This window comes from Pristis pectinata, chromosome 2 (genome assembly GCF_009764475.1).
Source record: "Pristis pectinata isolate sPriPec2 chromosome 2, sPriPec2.1.pri, whole genome shotgun sequence".
Lineage (NCBI taxonomy): Eukaryota > Metazoa > Chordata > Chondrichthyes > Rhinopristiformes > Pristidae > Pristis > Pristis pectinata.
In genome coordinates this window covers 97,497,112-97,520,305 of record NC_067406.1, presented here as the reverse complement: position 1 = coordinate 97,520,305, position 23,194 = coordinate 97,497,112, and the positions used below count along the sequence as shown (strand labels likewise).

The following is a 23,194-nucleotide window of genomic DNA, read 5'->3' as shown; positions in this document are numbered from 1 at the left end:
TCTCACCAGGCCTTCATCTGTCTGATTACCCAAACTCTTTCTCTCTCTCTACTCCATAGCTCCCTGAAAGCGGCCGCACAAGTAGATAAGGTGGTAAAGAAGGCATATGGCATGCTTGCCTTCATTGGTTGGGGCACTGAGTATAAGAGTAAGGAGGTCATGTTGCAGCTATATAAAACTCTGGTTCAGCCACACTTGGAATATTGTGTGCAATTCTGGTCACCCCATTACAGGAAGGATGTGGAGGCTTTGGAAAGTGTACAAAAGAGGTTTACCAGGGTTTTGCCTGGTGTAGAGGGTCTGAGCTATAAGGAGAGGTTGGACGAACTTGGGTTGTTTTCTCTGGAGCGTTGGAGGCTGAGGGGAGACCTGATAGAAAGTAATAAAATTATGAGAGGCATAGATAGGGTGGACAGTCAGAATCTTTTTCCCGGGGTAGAAATGTCAAGTCCTGGCGAACATGCATTAGGGTGAGAAGGGGAAAGTTTACAAGAGATGTGTGGGCAAGTTTTTTTCACAGAGAGTGGTAGGTGCCTGGAACGGGCTGCCAGGGGTAATGGTGGTACCAGATACGATACTGGCATTTAAGTGGCTGTTAGATACACACATGGAATGGAGGAATATGGACTGTACAGGCAGAAGAGACTTAGTTCAATTTGGCATCATGTTCAGTGCAGACATCATGGCCTACTCTCATGCAAGATCCAAATTTCTTCTTGTTTTTCTATGTTGTCCATTGTTCCGGTAGTTTGTAATGCTCAGTTGATACTTATTTGCTTCCATGAGTGAGAACTCTGCCCACATAAGGACAAATGACATTAAGCTGTAACTTTTCTTCCCAGTAGAAGTTCAAAAAGGCATAATGGAATTTCTTGTCCTAAGTTTTTTTTTACTAAAATTCATGAAGATAGAAATTTCATCCTCCAAGGTTATGTTGACACCACAGTATCCAAGAGGATGGACTGAAAGAATTGTATGCCAAGTAGTTACAGTATGCATTTGTAACATTTGACACAGCAGTGAATGGGAGCTACAATGGTTGCATAGGACAAACATACATAGCCACGTTGAATAGGAATTAGATCTTACAATATTTATTCCAAAAACAAATTTTGTCACCTTTCTATTTTGTAAATTACCGACCAGAATAAGTAGATTATGAGATGTTGATAAAATTTAACATGAGGGTATAATTTTTCAACAATCATAACAACTGGTATAGTGACTTTAACATAGGAAGATGTCCTGAGACACTGAGGATGGGTGTTATTAGACAAAATTTTCCGCCAAGCCATACAAAGTGCTAGGCAAGTAGTTAAAGACTGGGCCAAAAGTGAAGGAAAACTTGAAAAAGGGAGGGAAAGATGTTAAGATTCTGTAGCAAAAATTCAAGAGATTAGGGTTTTGACAGCTGAAGACATGGAGGCCAACATTGGAGTGATTAAGTTGTGTGAGCAAAAGACCAAGATTGAGGAACCTGTGAGAAATGCATTCAAGCTGTTGCTAAGCTGGCGTCCTATGTACGTCAACAAGTACAGAGGTAAGCAGAAGTTATGCAAGTTTGAACATGTGAAGCAAAATTTGGGTGATCTCAAGTTAATGGATGATAGAACATGGGAGACAGGCCAGGAAAGTGTTGGAATAATCAAATCGAGGGGTAACAATGCATAGATGAAGGTTTCAGCAGCAGATGAGCAGGGACAGAAAACTGAGGAAAGAAAAGTAACCAAGTAGTTAAATAAATAGAAAAATGCTGGAAGAGAAGAACTGACACAGCAATGGCTGAAAGTGGTTTAATGGAATAAATAGTCTGCAAATTTTACATAAGGTAACACAACCCTCAGGTCAACCTTTCTGCTCCACACAAGCACAGCCTTCCATTTCCTTACAGAGAAGGTGTGATGAACCAAAGGTATAAAAGACAAAGGTTTGCCCAAATAATGGAGAGAAAAAATCCACAGGACAGATTCACAAACACACAAACAAATAGAGAAAATAATACAAGCAACAGACAGAAAATGCTTCAAACTGAAAATGGGTTTTACTTGTAAACACTACTGGTAAACCAGGGTCCCTCTTTATTCAACCATATGGATTAACAGAGCAGAATGAATCCCATCGTGGTCTGATGCCCACAAGTGAGCACCTTCCAGTCGGTGACCCCTCTGTAACTGGGGAACACCTAGACTAATTGAAGAAGCCTCAAATGATCCCACCTGCTAACAAGGCATAGATCTTGGATTGAACCATAGATCTTCCAAATCTGAATTATCCAATACTGCAGCAGTCAGTACACATTCTCGGTGTCACTAGAGCACACTGACCACAGGTATCTCAGAGAAACCCTCTGAATACTTGATTATGAAATATTCAGCTGAGCTACAATCATTATTATTATCAGTGAAAGTTTTTACCTTTTGCTCATCTGCAGTAACGAAAAGGCACATCAAAAGGAGTAGAAGCATGGAGAAAATCATGGTAACACCTACTACCATAAACACTTCTCACTCCACTAAGAAATAGCAAATTCTTTCTGCACTAAAAAATCAATGTTGACTGATTAATTTTCAACCAAATATTGTGTAAGAGCAGTCAGCTCAGACAAGTCCAACAATGAAACCGTTGAAAGCAGTTTTGTCAGTACAAATGTTTTCTGAATGCTTACTATGTGGGTACGGTTGCTGATTTCAGTGCCTCTCGCCATTTAGAGTATACAGTTTTTTTTTCCATTCCTATCCCTTTTTAAATTTCTCTTGCTGATTGGTTAGCACAAAGGGATTGCAGCCTCTTGTTAATTTTATGGGTGCCACTATGTCATAAGCGACAGTGCTTTTTGAGTCAGAGCTTCAGACCACACAACTAAAGCAAATTTGGGGACCTTGACAGAGGAGACACAGAAGTGCACATGTATGAAGATCCTCATAAAGTTTCCAAAGATACAAGATCCAATCTTGATCTCTCCAAGGTGCAATGCTTTTGCAGCCTAATGATTATTTATTTATTTATTTATATTTTTAGATCTGCCAAGACCAACATTTATTTCCCATCCTTAGTTGCCCTTGAGAAGCTGTCCTTTGAGCCACCTTCTTGAACCATTGCATTCTTTCTGGTGAAGGTACTCCCTCAATGTTGCTGGATAGGGAAATCTAGGATTTAGCCCCAGCAATGGATTGGTGATATAATTCCAAGTGTGATTGAAGGGGAACCTGCAGGTGGTAGTGTTCTCATGCACCTGCAGCTCATTTCCTTCCTGGTGGTAGACGTCTCAGTTTTGGGATACGCTGTTGTAATGACTGGGGTAATAAGTGCAATGAATGTATAGATGGCATCTCTGCAGCATGAATGCTTAAGGTGGCCAATCAAGTGGGCTGCTTTGTCCTGGATGTACTGAGCTTCTTGAGAGTTGCTGGACGTGAACTCATCCAAGCAATTGGACATTCAACAATCACACTCCTGATCTGTGTTTTTTAGATGTTAGAAAGAGTGTCAAGAGTTGAGTCATAGAACATAGAACATAGCACAGGAACAGACCCTTCAGCCCACGATGTTGTGCTGGTCAAATCCGACTTTATAGCGCCGTCGACCCGGATTCAAATCTGGCCACTGTCTGTAAGGAGTTTGTACGTTCTCCTTGTATCTTTGTGGGTTTCCTCCGGGTGCTCCGGTTTCCTCCCACATTCCAAAGACGTACGGGTTAGGAAGTTGTGGGCATGCTATGTTGGCACCGGAAGCGTGATGACACTTGTGGGCTGCTCCCAGAACACTACGCAAAAAGATGTACTTCACTGTGTGTTTCGATGTACATGTGACTAATAAAGATATCTTAAGCTAATGACACCTAATCCCTTCTGCCAGAACATGGTCCGTATCCCTCCATTCCCTGCTTAAAAGATAAACATCATCAAGCTTCAAGACCAGGGCCTCTGTACCTCCCTCTGCAATGGGATACTCGACTTCTTCATTGGCAAACTCAATCAGTGATGATTGGTAACAACATCTCCTCACTGACCATCAACACAGGCGCACCTCAAGGCTGCGTGCTTAGCCCCCCGCTCTACTCTCTGTACACACATGACCGTGTGGCTGCGCACAGCTCTAATGCCATCTTCAAATTTGCTGATGACACCACTGTTGTTGGACAAATCACAGGTGGTGATGAGCCAGCTTACCGGAGCGCGATATGGCTCCTGGTTGAGTGGTGCCCCAACAACAACCTCTCACTCAACGTCAGCAAAACTAAAGAGCTGATCGTTGACTTCAGGAAGGGGAAGGAGGGCGAACCTGCACTAGTCTGCATTGGTGGATCAGCAGTGGAGAGGGTCAGCAGCTTTATATTCCTTGGCGTTGACATATCAGATGACCTGTCCTGGGCCCAGCACATAGATGCAATCATAAGGAAAGCGCACCAGCATCTTTACTTCCTTAGGAGGTTAAGAAGGTTCGGCTTGTCACTGAACACTCTAACGAACTTCTACTGATATACTGTCGTAGGTATCCTGACTGGTTGCTTCATGGTCTGGTACGGCAATTCAAATGTGCAGGAATATAGAAGCTGCAGAGAGTAGTGGACTCTGCCCAATACATCACGGGCATATCCCCACTCCCTATCGGTAGTATCTACAGGAGGCACTGCCTCAGAAGGCAACATCCATCATCGAAGATCCCCACCATCTTTTTGTAGCTATCATCGGGCAGGAGGTACAGAAGCCTGAAGTCCCACACCACCAGATTCAAGATCAGCTACTTCCCTTCAACCATTTGGTTCTTGAACCAACTGGCAAAACCCTAATCACTACAGTTTAGCAACACTATGACCACTTTGATCACTTTGCACTAAAATGGACTTACTATTTTTTTCTAATTGTGTTCTTTCTTGTAAAAATTGCGTATAATTTATGTTTATTTTATGTTTTTCTTGTGAATGCTGCTTATATGATGCTATGTGCCTGTGATGCTGCTGCAAGTAAGATTTTCATTGCACCTGTGCATACATGTACTTGTTCATATGACAATAAATTCAACTTTGAGTTTGACTTTGCCTCCACCACCACACTTGGCAGTGGACTCTAGGCACCCACCACTCTCTGTGTGAAAAGCTTGCCCCGCACATCTCCTTTGAACTTTCCCCCTCTCACCTTAAATGTATGTCCTCTAGTATTAGACATATCGACCCTGGGAAAAAGATACTGGTTATCTACGATATCTATGCCTCTCATAATTTTACAAATTTCTATCAGGTCTTCTCTCAGCCTCCATCTCTCCAGAGAAAACAACCTCACTGTCTCTGATCTGCTCTTGTAAATTTCTTCTTTCTCACCTTAAACCTGTGCCCTCTGGTTCTAGATTCCCCTGCCCTGGGAAAAAGACTCTGACTATCTATCCTATCTATGCCCCTCATAATCTTATAAATCCATATAAGGTCACCCCTGAGCCTCCTGTGTTCCAGTGAAATAAACCCAATTTATCCAACCTCTCCTTATTACTATAAACCTCCATTCCAGGCAACATCCTGGTCAATCTCTTCTGTACTCTCTCTATTGCAACCACATCGTTCCTGTAGTGTGGTGACCATAACTGTACAGAGTACTCTAAATGTGGTCTAACCAATGTTTTGTACGGTTGCCATATGATGTCCCAACTCTTATACTTAATGCCTCGACCTATGAAGGCAATAAATACAGAAAATGCTGGAAACACTCAGTAGGTCTGTCAGCAGCTGTGGAAAGAGAAACAGAGAAACATTTCAAGTCAACAACCTTTTGTTTTGAATGTTCCTCAACCTTACTGCATGCAAGCATGAAATTGAACATTGCAATCATCAGCAAATGCACTCATTTGGTATTGGTATTGGTTTATTATTGTCACTCGTACCGAGGTACAGTGAAAAACTTGTCTTGCGTACCGTTTGTACAGGTCAATTCATTACACAGTGTAGTTAAATTGAGCTAGTACAGAGTGTATTGATGTAGTACAGAGTGCATTGAGGTAGTACAGGTAAAACCAATAACAGTACAGAGTAAAATGTCACAGCTACAGGGGAAGTGCAGTGCAGGTAGACAATAAGGTGCAAGGTCACAACAAGGTAGATTGTGAGGTCAAGAGTCCATCTCATCATATAAGGGAACCGTTCAATAGTCTTATCACAGTGGGGTAGAAGCTGTCCTTGAGCCTGGCAGTATGTGCCCCCAGGCTCCTGTATCTTCTGCCTGATGGGAGAGGAGAGAATGACCCGGCTGTGTGTGGGGTCTTTGATTATGCTGGCTGCTTCACTGAGGCAGCAAGAGGTATAGACAGAGTCCATGGAGGGGAGGCTGGTTTCCGTGACATGATTTCTAACTTTGAGATCGAAGGGAGGTATTGATGAGGCAGCTGAAGATGAGTAGTCTGAGGAACTGCCATAGGAAACTCCTGCAGTGACACCCTGGAGCTGAGATAATTGACAACCACATCCATCTTCCTTCGTGTGAGGTCTGACTCTGACTATTGGAGTGCTTTCCCCTTAATGCTTATTGATTTAAGCTTTACTAGACATCTTGGTCAAATGCTGCCCAGTTGTCAAGGGTAGGCAGTCTCACCTCACCGTTAGATTTCAGGTCATTGTCCTTGCTTGGAAGAAAGCTGTGATGAGGTCTGAAGCCAAGTGGCCCTGGCAAAACCAAAAATGAGCATTGGTAAGCAGTTTGTCAATTAGCTGGTGCCCCTTAGAACATAGAACATAGAACAATACAGCACAATACAGGCCTTTAGGCCCACCATGTTGTGCCGACTTTCAAACCACACCTAAGATTAACTAACCCCTTCCTCCCACATATCCCTCTATCTTAAATTCCTCCATATGCTTATCTAACAATCTCTTGAACTTGACCAACGTATCAGCCTCCACCACCACCCCAGGCACCACATTCCATGCACCAACCACACTCTGGGTGAAAAACCTCCCTCTGACATCTCCCTTGAACTTCCCACCCATTACTTTAAAGCCATGCCCTCTTGTATTGAGCATTGGTGCCCTGGGAAAGAGGCGCTGCTGTCCACTCTATCTAGTCCTCATAATATTTTGTATACCTCTATCATGTCTCCTCTTATCCTCCTTCTCTCCAATGAGTAAAGCCCTATCTCCTTTAGTCTCTCCTCATAATCCATACTCTCTAATCCAGGCAGCATCCTGGTAAATCTCCTCTGCACCCTCTCCAACGCCTCCACATCCTCCCTATAATGAGGCAACCAGAACTGTACACAGTACTCTAAGTGTGGTCTAACCAGAGTTTTGAAAAGCTGCATCATTACTTCGTGGCTCTTAAACTCGATCCCATGACTTATGAAAGCTAATGCTCCATAAGTTTTCTTAACTACCCTATCCACCTGTGAGGCAACTTTCAGTGATCCATGGATATGAACCCCCAGATCCCTCTGCTCCTCTACACTGCCCAGAATCCTGCCATTTACCTTGTATTCTGCCTTGGAGTTTGTCCTTCCAAAGTGTACCACTTCACATTTCTCCGGATTGAACTCCATCTGCCACTTGTCAGCCCAGCTCTGCATCCTGTCAATATCCTTCTGTAAGCTTCAACAGCCCTCCACACTATCCACAACACCACCGATCTTTGTGTCATCTGCAAACTTGCTAACCCACCCTTCCACCCCCTCATCTAAGTCATTAATAAAAGTCACAAAAAGCAGAGGTCCCAGAACCGATCCTTGTGGGACACCACTAGTCACAGCCCTCCAATCTGAATGCACTCCCTCCACCACAACTCTCTGCTTTCTACAGGCAAGCCAATTCTGAATCCACACAGCCAAGCTTCCCTTGATACCACTTACTCTTCCAGCACTTTGCTGATGATTGAGAAAAGACTAATTTGGCAGTAATGAGCCAAATTCCAAGTCAGTCATCCCTGAGATAGATGACACTTTACAGGGAGGCCTCCAGCAATGCACATGGGCCTGGATTGCTCTCAATGTAGAAGTCAAGGTAATGGTCATATTCCTGGTTGCAGCTGCTGATCTGCCATGCGTACTACAATTTGCTGCTCCCACAACAGTAGAGGTGTCATTCAGGGAGGAGCAGCATCACAAACGGTGACTTCAGTGAGGAGGAGATGGTATTGACTGCATGTGGTCCAGGTTGCCGTTGGCTGCAGTAACAAGGTCAAATACGGGAACAAACTGAGTCCCTGTCTTCCCTCCATCAAGATGCAAGTTGCCTTTTATTGGTCTTTACCAGAATGAAGACAAATCTTCCAGCATAAAAATACATGAAAATGCTTTGCAGGCAAAGATCAGCTGGCCCATTGATCTTACCCCATTCAGTCATGAGATCTTAAGCATCAGGATTCACAACAACTTCACCCACAATCTCAAGGCTGTGGCAAAAAATAATGATTAAACCTGGCGATGTTTTGGCTTTCTTTGTAGTGACAATGAACTGGAGTATTCAGAATACAAGTGTTGAGGCAAATCCATCCATCAAGTCAGTGCTATCCATCAATGATGACGGACTGAGCGGGCTTCCTAAGAAAGGAATCATGCAAGCTTCTGGGAAGGATAACACTGATTATGAGAAAAATTTGGTCAGTGATGACTTGGACATGGATTGAGTTGAAACCAATGCTGCTAAATGTGTCAAAGTAATTGATTTGTTCCGTTCTCATTCACTTAAGTCAAAATAAGCCAATTCTTGGTCTGAAGAGACCACAATTGCTGAAGAAAAAGGCTCTGGAACACAAAATGATCAGCAAGAAATAAATGGTATTACAGAGGAATTAATTCAAGCCAGAAGAGGAGAGAAAAAAATGTCAAGAGAAGAAGAAAAAGGTAATACATACAAACTGGTTCTGTTCAATTTCTGTACATATTTTCATTTTGAAAGTGGCCTTCCTCAGGTTTAGGACCTGATTTCCAGACCACCTTTATCCCTTTCCATAACTACCTTGAAACATCCAGAGTTATGTTCACCATCCCCAAAAAGCTCACCTCCAGACAATTCAACATCTTGACCAGCTACATTCCCTAGTATTAGATCCAGTACTGCCCTTCTCCAGTGGGACTACCTCCACAGCAGCACATAAAGCTCTTTTGGATACACTTTAAAAATTCCACTCCCTCTAAGCTTTTCACACTAAACAGATCTCAGTTAATATTGGGCAAGTTAAAATCCCCAATTGTTATGAACGTATTGCTCCGACACCTTTCTACCCTTCTAACTCCTGCTGAATGTTGGGAGGTCTGTGGTATACCTCTAAATGATACCCCCTTTCTTATTTCTAAGCTCTACCCATATGGCATCATTTGAATAGCTTTCTGGGATATCCTCCATCATTATTGTAGCGATGATTTCCTTATTCAATACTGTAATGCCCTTCCCTCTTTTACTTCCTTCCCTATAACCCCTGAAACTTCTATACCCTGGAACACCGAGTTGCCAGCCCTGTTCTTTCAGTCTTATCTTGTGATTGCAAAATTATCATATTCCCATGTGCTTATCGATGCTTTAAGCTTCGTCTGCCTTACCACTCAGGTTCCTTCCCTTAAAATAGGTCATTTCTCATTCCAGTCCTCCCATGCACCTTTCCTTGCCCATGTTGGCTCTGCCCACTGGACTGACTTAGCTTTTCTTCTATATTTGACTAAACCTCCCCAACTAATATACTCTGTGCCCAATTCCCCTGCCAAATTAGTTTAAACCCTTGCCAAAAGCATGAGCAAACCTCCCTGCAAGGATGTTGGACCTGTTCAGGTACAAACTGTCCTGCTTGTACAGGTCTCACCTTCACCTTAAGTGTCCTCATGATCCAAAAATCTAAAGCCCTTCTTCTGACCATTGTTTTGACCATGCATTCACCTGACCCATCCTCCTATTCCTATACTCACTCGTAGATGGAACCTGGAAGTAATCCAGGGATTACATCCTTAGATATCCTGCTCCTTAATCTGTGATCAGCTCTCTAAATTTACTTTGCAGGACCTCTTCCCTGATTTTACTGATGTCAGCAGTACCAATGTGGATCACAGTCTCTGGCTGTCCACCCTATACTTTCAGAATGTCCTGCAGCCGCACCAGAACATCACTGAACCGCACCAGGGAAACAACATATCAGTTGAGAATCTCATTTGTGGCCACAGAAGGCTTGGTTGCTCCCCTTGCAATCGATCCCCTATCATATGGCTCTCTCGGTCTTCCCCCATCCTGATGACACTCCTGTGCAGCAGAGCCAGCTGTGGTGCCACAATCGTTGCAATTGCTGCTTAGAGTCATAGAGTTGTACAGCACTGAAATGCATCCTTTGGCCCGAGTCATCCATGCCAACCATGATGCCTATCCATGCTAATCAGATTTGCCTGCATTAGGCCCCTAACCCTCTATTCCTTCCTTATCCATTTAAATGCTGTAATTGTATCTGTCTCTGTCACTTCCTCTGGAAGCTTGTTCCAGATAACCATTACACTCTGTGAAAAATTGCCCCTCAGATTTCCTTTAAATTTCTCCCATCTTGCCTTGAACCTCTGTCCTCTTGTTTTAGATTCACCCACCCTAGAAAAAAGACCCTATTTCTCCTATCTAAGTCCCTCATAATTTTATAAGCCTGTATAAGTTCACCCCTCAGCCTCCAGTGATCCAGTGAGAATAAACCCCGCCTATCCAAACCCTCCTTATAAGTAAAACCCTCCATCCCAGGCAACATCCTGGTGAATCTCTTCTGCACTCTTTCTAATGCTGGCACATCCTTCCTGTAGTGTGGTGACCAGAACTGTATACACTACTCCAAGTGCACCCTGATGAATGTTTTGTACAACTGCAACGTGACATCCCAACTCCTGCACCTTGCGCCCCGCCAACCATTCCCAACAGAATATCTGCTTAAGAGGGAGATGGCCACAGGGGACTCCTGCACTACTTGCTTGCACATACTGATCCACCTGGTGGTCAACCACTGCTTCTCTCCCTGTGCAACCAATAATTGTTCAGTGGCCTGCTCATTAAATATGCTCTGCATGATGTCTTCGGCATTGCAGACTGCGAATCCACCCACAACTCCAGCTGCACTAGATGGTCAGTCGGGACCTGCACCTTGACTCACTACCTCCCCAAATGGTCACTAGGGACACTTTTACTGAGAGAATTAAAGCGGTAAAGAAAGACAGAAATACCACTAGATGCTACGCACCACCCAGTCTCCTCACTGAAGCCCCCTCACTCACCAAAGTCTGCACTCTGAGACCACTGTACAAGGCTATATATTTAAACAGACTAAAACAAAAGCTGATTAAATCATTTTTCTCATTGTTAATTGTCAGATCTTGCTGTGCACAAATTGGCTGTTACAATACCTTAGAATACTTCATTGGCAATAGATCATAAAAGGTGCTGTTTAAATGCAAGCATTACTATTTTCAGCCAGAAACATTTGGTTGTTAATTCAGAGGCCTGTTTGAAAACTGCAACAGGCAGGACTTAGACATCAACAAGTCTGTGAAAACAGGTCGGAACCCCACCTAGCCATGACCTCCACACTCACACAGCCACACACATACACACTTAAATACACACACACTTATATATACACATGCACACACATTTACACATGCACACACATTTACACACGCGCGCGCGCACACACACACACACATATACATGCACACTCACACATACACACAAGAAAGAATTAAGCACTGGAACATCGATCATGTACATTTGTTTTATAAAATCACTTCAAGATCATTTTAATTATACTAGTAAGTATATTTAACTGTGTATTATCTGCCCAGGATAACATTAAGTATTGCAGGGGAAAATAGCCAATTATTAACTCATCTCTGTTTCAGTATTTGCTTTGCTGAATTTGTTCCCTTTTGTCAAGGGCACATCTACATGGAGTAAACAAGAAAATACAAATGCCAGATTTGTAATAATTTACTGTAACTTCATTTTCTACATTGTACATGTGGTGACTTTTGAACACAGTAGATATTAATTGCATCTATTATTAAAAACTTTAAAACCTTATTTACAGCACAGTAACAGGCCCTTTCGGCCCAACGAGACCGTGCCGCCCATTTAAACCCATGTTAACCTACCCGTACCTCTTTGGAATGTGGGAGGAAACTGAGCACCCGGAGGAAACCCACGCAGTCACGGGCAGAACATGCAAACTCCTTACAGACGGCAGCGGGAACTCCGATCGCTGGCGCTGTAATAGCATCACGCTAACCGCTCTGATACCATGCTGGTACTATACCAAATAAATAAAAATCTTTATATCTTATTGTTGCACATATTGGTTTCCACAATGACTGTTGTCTAAACTTTGGGGTTTTAAATTTCATTATAATTATGCAACCGCCTAATGAAGCTCTAATTTTTCTTTGGAGAGAAACTGGATTACCTCCAAACCAAACGAGGGATATTCAATATGTAATTATCCCCACACCAATATGGAATTAATTATGCTTTAGGCAGTGAAGTAAATTGCTACGTGCCCCCTGCTTTGTATGACTGCATCCAATACCTGCAGTTCTGTGTTACGTGGGAGGTGGGATTGCATTCTGGAAAATGGTCTGTATCATGATTTTCCGTAATACAAAGCCATATTATTTGCACGTGTCAGCAAACGTGAGAAAAAAAAATGTTTTTTCTCTCACGTTTATTTGTTTTCTTTCCACAGAAACTTCGTGAGTGTGAATTTTTATTCTGGATCTCAAATTTCAGGGTAGTATTTCATCAGTTATGTGAGGGTGAATTTCTGTTACCCAAATGGTTATAATGTGGGATCCCCTGTACTCAATGGCTGCAGACATCAGCAAAGGGCCAATAGTGTGAGTGGTGGTGCTATTTAATTGCTTTCTGCAACTCCTAAAGGGGAATCGGAATCAGAATCAAAATCAAAATCAGAATCAGATTTATTATCACTGACTTAAATCACATGAAATTTGTTGTTTTGCAGCAGCAGTACAGTGCAAAGACATAAAATTACTATAAATTACCAAGATAAATAAATAGTGCAAAAGAAAGGAATAATGAGGTAGGGTTCATGGACTGTTCAGAAATCCAGTGGCAGAAGGGAAGAAGCTGTTCCTGAATCGTTGAGTGTGGGTCTTCAGGCTCCTGTACCTCCTCCCTGATGGTAGTAATGAGAAGAGGGCATGACCCGGATGGTGAGGGTCCTTAATGATTGATGAGAGGGGAGATATATTGAAGCTAAAAAAAAATGGTGGTAGTCATTTGAAAACTGAATCTGTGGTGAGATACATTGACCAATGGCTGAATACATGAGAAGCCAACACCTGTCTATACAAATACAGATCTGAGAGTCTTACTGGAAGAAATGAAGAGATAAATATCTGCAAATATCTTCCTTATTGATGTTCAGGAAGCTGTAGTAACAAGTAAGGCTGGAAAGCAATGGCAGAAGTGTTGCTCTAGAAGTGAGGATGTAGCGCAGGAAGATGTTTATCAATTTTACGTGAGTTGTCAAGGTCATCATCAAAAATATTGTAGGATGTTAATTGACACACTTGGTTCTTACAGGAAAAGATGTGCAGAAATAAGGAGTGGAGGTGACATACATATTTGTATGTTTTAGTCAGAATGGAGGAGGCAGTATGGTCTGGTTTGAGAAAGGGCCACTGGTAGGTCTGAAACAGAGTCACAGAGTTATTCAGCACAACTCCTCCATGCCAACCAAGGTGTCTTCCTGAGCTAGACCCATTTGCCTCATATACCTCTAAACTTTTCCTATACATGCACCTTTCCAAATGTCCTTTAAATGCTGTAAATGTACTTTCTGGCAGCTCATTCCATGCACCCACCACCCTCTGTATGGAAAACTTGCCTCTCAGTTTCCCTTTAAATCGTTCCCCTCTCACCTTAAACCTATGCCCTCTGGTTTTAGAGTCCATGTGATCTAACCTTTGGGACAGCCTACCATGCAAGACCTTGTCACTCTGATCTATCTGACTGTGGCCTCCTGCACTGTTACAATGAAGCCCAACGCAAGCTTGGGGAACAACCCCTCATTTTCCATTTGGGCATGTTGTAACTTACAGGACTCATTATCAAATTCTACAATATTAAGTAACTCACTTATTTTTCAGTCAGTATCAGAACGGAACATTTCTGTCAGTCATCCATCTGTGATTTTGGCTCAGTGTTTCTCTCTCCATTAGTACAGGCTGTTCTGCTTGGCATGTCCCACAGCCCTATGATTAACAACATAACACACAGGCGAAAAACCACAGTTGCCATCTATCTACCCAAATAATGCATTTGACTTGGTCTCATCCTCTTCATTCTTCACTGCAACTTTAAATTGCCCTTTTTATCTCTTTCCAAGTTTTGTAGAGTTTCAGACCTGTAACATTAACTGTTTCTCTTTCCATAGCTGCTGTCTGACCTGTTGAATGTTTCCAGCATGTTTCCATTGTTATACTTGGATCCCCCTCCCCAATTCATTGAAGTGTCCAAATCTCAGACTTTGCTCATTAACTGTGAACCAAAGTTCCCAAAGATGCAGACATTTACTACAGATGTGGTCACCGTACCACATATCACCAGCTCTGACATGTCTGTATTTTAATATTTATTTAAACAATTTATTTAATTCCATGACTGTTACTTTTATCTCACCTAAGTCCCTTACTCACTGCAGCCTGCACTCCATGGATGCTGTACTTACAGGGCACTGTGTTAAACGTACACTGGGCTGTTAGTTCACATGACAACTTTACATCCTGAAATATCAGTTCCTTTGTATCACCAAATTTCAATTAACCATTACTAAGTGGTTAACCAATTATCTGGGAGACCAAAGCAACTTGTTTATCACTATAGTTTAAAATTCCAGCTGAAGAGAATTTAGCTGTAGCTCTCAATTAAACCGATAAATCTTTAAAGTGAAATACATTCACTCCCACTTCATCAAAATTCACATTTACTCTGTGGAAACCATAAAGACACTTTAGACTAAACAATGGAAGTCTCAAAAAAATAAAAACATTCATGCAAGCACAAAGACACGGGTAATTTAATCAAAATTTTTAATTTACGTAAACGGTTATTTAAATTTCCTGCCTTGCAGTTTAACTTACTTTGGCCTAGAGATGGACAATGCTTTTTCCCAGGATTCTAGTAGTGTCACTTTAATATTGTTTGCTGAAGCTGTGCATAAGATTCTAAGAACTAGAAGCAGGAGTAGGCTTTTGGGTCTGCTCCACTGTTTCACAAAATTATGGCTGATTCTCTGTCTCAAAGGTCATTTTCTGCACTATTTCCATGATTTCTTTAATTTTCAGAAATCCACCCATCTCTTCTTTGAATGGAAATATTAACTAAGCCTCCAGGATTCTTTGAGATAGAGAATTCCTCTGAGTGAAGAAATTTCTCTTCACCTTGTCGTCCCGAAATCAATTTCCCTTTCCGTCCGCTGTAAATAACACAGTGCCACGAGGTCGATTCGAACAAATACCTTTATTAGCAGTGCACCGCTAGGAGAATTCTCTTCCCGAGTTCTCCCCGAACAAAGGGCAGACAGACATTTATACAGGAATTGTCACGCACATCCCATGCAAACGGCGCCGTGAGTTTCGGTCAAGCTATAGAGATCCCGAGACAGCTTTCACACCTTTTGTCTTAGTATAATTGAGTTATAATCAAGGCTTTCAAAGGCAGGTATCACCCTTCATTGTTCAGACCAAGTCTTCACCTCGATGTTAATTACACTCAGTATCGCCACTGTCTGACATATAGGAATGGTTCGTTACCCGAAACAAAGGCAGTTAACATACTTAACATTCCAACCTAACTAGTGGGTCAGCAGCTTGCTAGTCCTTGCTAAAGAAATATAAATGCATATATATATATTTTGTTTGCCAGTTATAGGTATGGTTGCAATTCTTAACCCTTCACTTCCTCAACCTCACCTTTAGCCTACAAGTTCTACACCCCTCTGCTAGAGGAATCTTACTACCTGCATCTATCCAGTTGAGCCCTCTAAGAATTTTGTACCTTTAAGCAAGGTCACCCTTCCTTTTAATCTCCTTCTCCTGGAGATCCAGCCTAATCAACAAACAATCTGCTGGAAGAACTCAGTGGGTCGAACAAGAAAGAATTCCTTTCCTCCCACAGATGTTGCTTGACCCACAGAGTTCTTCCAGCAGATTGTTTGTTGCTCCAGATTCCAGCATCTGCAGAGTCTTGTGTCTCTAGCCAAATCAACCCCTTCTCGTATGACAGATATGCCATCTCAGAAGCCAGTGTGTTAAGTCTTCACTTCAGCCAGTAGATTTTGTCAGGTAGGGAGAGAAAAATTGTGTAGTCTCAACCAGGTTCATATATGATTGCAGTAATATGATTGGAGCGGGCAGCGGAGTGAGAGGGAGCAGAGTGATTGGGCTTTGGATCAATGGGCTTAGGCGGTGACGGGGCAAGGTGGGATCCACTTATCAATCATTCTCTTTGGCATCAAGAGGCAGAGGCCATCTGCAACAATACTGGTGAATAGCGGGTAAGGTTTACTGTTATTATTATAAATTTTAAAGTAGACTACAGCTAGGTAGGGAAAAAAAACTAGTTCAGATGGAGGGCATGGCGATGTGCTGCAGCTGCATGATGTGGGAGCTAGTGGACCCTGCTGTGGTGCATGGTGACCACATCTGCAGTAAGTGCCTGAGGCTGGAGGAACTTTGGCTCAGAATTGATAAGCTGGAGTCACAACTTCAAACATTGCAGAGCATCAGGGAGGGAGAGAGATATGTGGATGCTGTGCATTGGGAGGCAGTCACCCACCCCCCCTTAGAGCAGGTACTTCTAGGGTCCAGGACGCAGAGAGACGGGTGACTGTCAGGGGAGAGAAGGAGAAGGGGAACAGGCAGAAAGGCAGAGGACCCCAGAGGCTGTTCCCTTCAACAACAGGTATTCCGCTTTGGATGCTGTTGAGGGGGATGACCTACAGGGGATCAAGCGGGAGAAGCCAGGTCTCTGGCATTGGGACTGGTCCTGCTGCCCAGAAGGGAAGGGAGGAGAAGAGGAGGGCAATAGTGATAGGGGACTCGATAGTCAGGGGAACAGACAGGAGGTTCTGTGGGCATGAGCGAGAATCCCGGATGGTATGTTGCCTCCCAGGTGCCAGGGTCTGGAATGTCTCTGATCGGGTCCAGAGCATTCTTGAGCAGGAGGGAAAGCAGCCAGAAGTTGTGGTACATGTTGGTACCAATGACATAGGTGGAAAGGGGGATGAGGTCCTGAAGAGAGAGTTTAGGGAGCTAGGTAGAAGGCTCTCAGGATTGCTGCCAGTACCACGTGATAGTGAAGGAAAGAATAGGAGGAGATGGCAGATGAATGCTTGGCCGAGGTTGGTGCAAGGGGCAAGGACTTAGATTTTTGGATCATTGGGATCTCTTCTGGGGAAGTGGTACCTGTGCAGAGTGGACAGGCTACACCTGAACTCGAGGGGGACTAATATTCTTGCAGGCAGGTTTGCTAGTGTGGTTTGGGAGGGTTTAAACTAGTTTGTGAGGGCGATGGGAACCAAAGGGGTAGGTCAGTGGAAGAAGTAAGGTCAGATCTAACATATAGAGAGGCTTTCAGGAAGAAGAAGCAGAGTATAGGGTATTAAAGTAGAAAGGTGGATGGGTTAAAATGCATTTACTTAAATGCAAGAAGTATCAGGAATAAGGGTGATGAACTGAGAACTTGGATAAATAAGTGGAACTATGATATTGTGGCTCTTGCAGAGCCTTGGCTGTCACCAGGGCAGGAATGGATACTGAATATTCCTGAATTTCAGTGTTTTAAAAGGGATAGGAAGGGGGCGAGGAGAGGAGGAAGGGTGGCGTTACTGGTCAGGGATACTATTACAACTGCAGAAAGGGTGGATAATGTAGAAGGATCCTCTCTAGAGTCAATATGGGTGGAAGTTAGGAACAAGAAAGGAGCAGTTACTCTACTGGGAGTTTTTTATAGGCCCCCTGGTAGCAGCAAGGATACTGAGGAGCAGATTGGGAGGCAGATTTTGGAAAGGTGCAAGAATAATAAAGGTTTTTATCATGGGAGACTTTAACTTCCCAAATATTGATTGGCACCTGCTTAGTACCAAAGGTTTAGAAGGGGCAGAGTTTGTAAAGTGTGTTCAGGATGGTTTCCTGTCACAGTATGTTGACAGGCCAACTAGAGGGAATGCCTTATTAGTTCTAGTATTAGGTAATGAACCGGGTCAGGTGACAGATCTCTTGGTGGGTGAGCATTTGGGGGACAGTAACCACTGCTCCATAACCTTTAGCATTGTCATGGACAAGGATAGGAGCAAAGAGGACAGGAAGATAATTAATTGGGGAAGGGCAAATTATGAGGCTATAAGGCTAGAACTTGCGAGTGTGAATTGAGATGACATTTTTGAAGCGAAATGTACGATGGAGATGTGGTCATTGTTTAGAGATCTCTTGCAGGATGTTAGGGATAAATTTGTTCCGGTGAGGCAGACAAGGAATGGCAGGGTGAAGGAACCATGGGTGACAAGAGAGGTGGAACATCTAGTTGGGAGGAAGAAGGCAGCATACATAAGGTGTAGGCAGCAAGGATCAGATTGGGCTCATGAGGAATATAGGGTAGCAAGGAAGGAACTTAAGAAGGGGCTGAGGAGAGCAAGAAGGGGAAATGAAAAGGCCAAAAGGCCTTGGAGAGTAGGGTTAAGGAAAATCCCAAAGCTTTTTTCACTTATGTGAACAGCAGAAGGATGACGAGAGTGAAGGTAGGACCGATTAGAGACAAAGGTGGGAAGATGTGCCTGAAAGCTGTGGAAGTGGTTGAGGTTCTCAATGAATACTTCCCTTTAGTATTCATCAAGGAAAGGTACCTTGATGTCACTGAGGACAGTGTTGGAAAGGTTAATGTTCTGGAGCATGTAGATATCAAGAGGGAGGATGTGTTGGAGCTGTTAGAAAATATTAGGACAGATAAGTCCCTGGGGCCTGACGGAATATTCCCCAGGCTGCTTCACAAGGTGAGGGAGGAGATTGCTGAACCGTTGGCTAGGATCTTTGAGTCCTCGTTGTCCATGGGAATGGTGCCGGAGGATTGGAGGGTGGCAAATGTTGTCCCCTTATTCAAAAAAGTAGGGATAGTCCAGGGAATTATAGACCAGTGAGCCTTACGTTTGTGGTGGGCAAGCTGTTGGAAAAGATTCTTAGAGTTAGGATCTATGGGCATTTAGAGAATCATGGTCTGATCAGGGACAGCCAGCATGGCTTTGTGAAGGGCACATCATGTCTCACAAGCCTGATAGGGTTCTTTGAGGAGGTGACCAGGCAGATTGATGATGGTAGTCCAGTAGATGTGGTCTACATGGATTTTAGTAAGGCATTTGACAAGGTTCCACATGGTAGGTTTCTTCAGAAGGTCAGAGGGCATGAGATCCAGGGAGGCTTGGCCATGTGGATTCAGTATTGGCTTGCCTGTAGAAAGCAGAGGGTTGTGGTGGAGGGAGTGCATTCAGATTGGAGGGCTGTGACTAGTGGTGTCCCACAAGGATCGGTTCTGGGACCTCTACTTTTCGTGATTTTTATTAATGACTTGGATGAGGGGGTAGAAGGGTGGATTGGCAAACTTGCAGACAACACAAAGTTTGGTGGTGTTGTGGATAGTATGGAGACTGTTGAAGATTGCAGGGGGACAGTGATACAATGCAGAGCTGGGCTGAGAAATAGCAGATGGAGTTCAATCTGGAGAAGTGTGAGGTGGTACACTTTGGAAGGACAAACTCCAAGGCGGAGTACAAAGTTAATGGCAGGATTCTGGGTAATGTGGAGGAGCAGAGGGATCTGCGGGTTCATATCCACAGATCACTGAAAGTTGCCTCGCAGGTGGATAGGGTAGTTAAGAAAGCTTATGGGAGGTTAGCTTTCATAAGTCGTGGTATCGAGTTTAAGAGCTGCGAGGTAATGATGCAGCTCTACAAAACTCTGGTTAGACCACACTTAGAGTACTGTGTCCAGTTCTGGTTGCCTCATTATAGGAAGGATGTGGAAGTGTTGGAAAGGGTGCAGAGGAGATTTACCAGAATGCTGCCTTGTTTGGAGAGTATGATTATGAGGAGAGACTAAGGGAGCTAGGGCTTTACTCTTTGGAGATGAGGACGATGAGAGGAGACATGATAGAGGTATACAAAGTATTAAGAGGAATAGATAGAGTAGACAGCCAGCGCCTCTTTGCCAGGGCACCAATGCCCAGTACAAGAGGGCATGGCTTTAAAGTAATGGGTGGGAAGTTCAAGGGAGATATCAGAGGGAGGTTTTTTACCCAGAGAGTGGTTGGGGCATGGAATGCGCTGCCTGGGGCAGTGGTGGAGGCAGGTACATTAGTCAAATTCAAGAGATTGTTAGATAAGCATATGGAGGAATTTAAAATAGAGGGATATGTGAGAGGAAGAGGTTAGATAATCTTAGGTGAGGTTTAAAGGTCAGCACACCATTGTGGGCCGAAGGTCCTGTATTGTGCTGTACTTTCTATGATTCTATGATTCTAAGACATCTTTATTCTTGTACTCAAATCCTCTAGCAGTACATCCCACATACTTGCCTTCCTCCCTGCACCTTACAGTGACTTGTGAACAGATGGAATTTAATCCAGACAAGTGCAAAGTAATGCACTTTGGGAAGTCAAACAGAGGTGGGACGTGTACAGTAATTGGTAGGGCACCAAGGAACATTGATGTACAGTGAGACCTGGGGGTTCAAGTCCTTGGTTCCCTGAAAGTGGCAACCTAGGTTAATAGGGTGGTAAAGAAGGCATGTGGCACATATGCCTTCATTAGTCAGGGCACAGAATATAAGAGTTGGGATGTTATAACTTTACAAAACACTGGATAGGCCACACTTGGAGAACTGTGTGCAGTTTTGGTCGCCACACTATAGGAAGGATGTGATTGCACTCTAGAGAATACAGAGGAGATTCATCAGGATGTTACCTGGATTGGAGGACTTTAGTTATGGGGACAGATTTGATAGGCTGGGTTTGTTTTTCCTGGAGTGAAGGAGGCTGAGGGGTGAATGGATAGAAACATGTGTTTATGGGAGGCATAGATAGGGTAGTCAGAATCTTTTCTCTGATGGTAGCGATATCAAGAACAAGAGGGCTAAGTTTTAAGATGAGAGGTAGGAATTTTAAATGGGACCTGAAGGGTGTTTTTTTTTTACACAGAGAGTGGTTGATATCTGGATCACTCTATCAGAGGAGGTAGTGGGATCAGATATAATTACAATGTTTAAGAGGTATTTAGACAGACACTTAAATAGGCAAAGCATAGAAAGATATAATTCTAATGCATGCAAAAGGGATTGTCCATTGACAAAAAGGTCAGCATGGACATGGTGGGCTGAAGAGCCCAGTCTATGCTGTACAAATCTATGACTCTGACAACTTATCCCTTTGGACATCAATATGTCCCATTCTCTCACCATTTAGAGAAATACTCAGCTTTTTTGCTGTTTCTACAATGTGGATGACCTCACATTTTTATGCACTTTATTCCTTCTGCTATGATGTTGCTCACTCAGCTTAGCTTGTCTAAATCCCCTCTTTGCCTCCTTATCACAACTTACTTTTCCACTTTCACTTCACGTCATTAGCAAACTTGGAAATGTGATATTTGATCTCCTCAGCCAAACTCTAATCCTTTCAGTACCTCAACAGAAACTGGCTGACAACTTGACAAGAACCTGTTAATTCCTATGGTTTATTTATTGCAATGATAACTGACTCTCAATCACACTTGTATATTACAACTAATTCCATGTGCTCTAACCTTGTTCACCAATCTCCTGTGTGGAAGCATTTGAATGATCTCCAAAAATCCAAATAGACATCATAAGTGGGAGAGTAAGTTAGGTTTTTTTCCTTTTATTCTGCTTGTACGAAGCTAGTCTACAGTTCTTGTTGAGTCTGAACAGCATGCACAAAGCCATCAACTTGCAACCTTAAATCAAGCTCCACTCTGCCAAGAATAGTTTAACTAACACTGCAATTACATTACCTTCTCAGTAAGTCTGTATTACTTTATTCCTTTCCTGTTTAACCTACATAAGTAGTAAAAAGTACATTAGTTAGAAACAAGCATTCTCCTATTGGTTCAAGAGAAATCACTCTTGAAGTCTGCAGCATTTTACTTTAGATAAGTCAAAGCAGACTACACACTGGACAGAGTGGTGGTAGATGGAATTTGATCAAGACAAATCTGAGGTCATGGCATTTTAGGATGTCAAATGAACAGGACACATACAGAAGATGGTGTTGACCTCAGTGGTGTTGATGGCGTGAAAGTTCATAACTCCCTGAAAATGGCAACACAGGATAGAGTTGTGAAGAAGGTATTTGGCATGCTCATCTTCATAGGCTGAGGCATTTAGTATATGATTTCATGTTGTAGTTGTACAAAAAATTGGTCAGGCTATACTTGGATAACTCTGTATAGTTCTGGTCACCAAACTACAGGAAGGGTATGGTAGTATTAGAAAGAGTGTGGAAGAGATTCACCAGGATGTTGCCTGGAATGGAGGATTGTAGTTATATGGAGAGATTGGATAAGCTGTATCATTCTCACTGGAATGTAGGAGGTTAAAGAGTGACCTTATTGGGCTTTATAAAATTATGAGAGGCATAGATATGATAGATAGTCAGAGGCTTTTTCCTAGGTTTGGGGAGTCTAGAACCAGAGGGCATAGGTTTAAGGTGAGAGGGGAAAAATTGAAGGGAGGTTTGAGGGGCAGGTTTTTCAGAGGGTGGTGGTTATATGGTACGAACTGCCAGAGGAAGTGATACAGGCAGATACAATTATAATGTTTAAAAGGCATTTGGACAGATACTTGGATAGGAAATGGGAGTAGAGGGATACCGGCCTAATGAAGCCAAATGGGATTAATGCAAATAGGCATCATGTTTGGCATGGTCCAGTTGCGGCTAAGGGCTGTATAACTCTAGACACTATGTCGCTACGTTAGTTTCTAACAGTTTTTCTGAGTACACCTTCATTTCCAAGAAACTAGCAAGTCTTCTGAGAGCCTAAAAACATGCAGCCCTAATTGCTTTGTGTCAAATGTAGCCAAACACAGGTTCCAATTTAACACATGAAAGGTATTTTCATTTCCCAAGAGAATTATTGACAGTGAAATAATTGCTTTGTATAATGTATACAATGTATATGACATGAAA

At 43.0% G+C, this 23,194-nt stretch overlaps 1 protein-coding gene across 2 annotated transcripts in view; it reads right to left on the bottom strand.

Annotated features, from left to right (window-relative positions):
- Positions 1–2,530, bottom strand: part of cfi (complement factor I) — a 49,257-nt gene extending 46,727 nt beyond the window's left edge. The window contains exon 1 of one of the 2 annotated variants that reach the window (XM_052010100.1): positions 2,415–2,530. In XM_052010100.1, the coding sequence (XP_051866060.1) occupies positions 2,415–2,425 (11 nt within the window). In that variant the 5' untranslated portion in view covers positions 2,426–2,530. The remainder of the gene's footprint in view (positions 1–2,414) is intronic. The other variant, XM_052010101.1, reaches the window with a different exon arrangement.
- Positions 2,531–23,194: the final 20,664 nt, after the last annotated feature.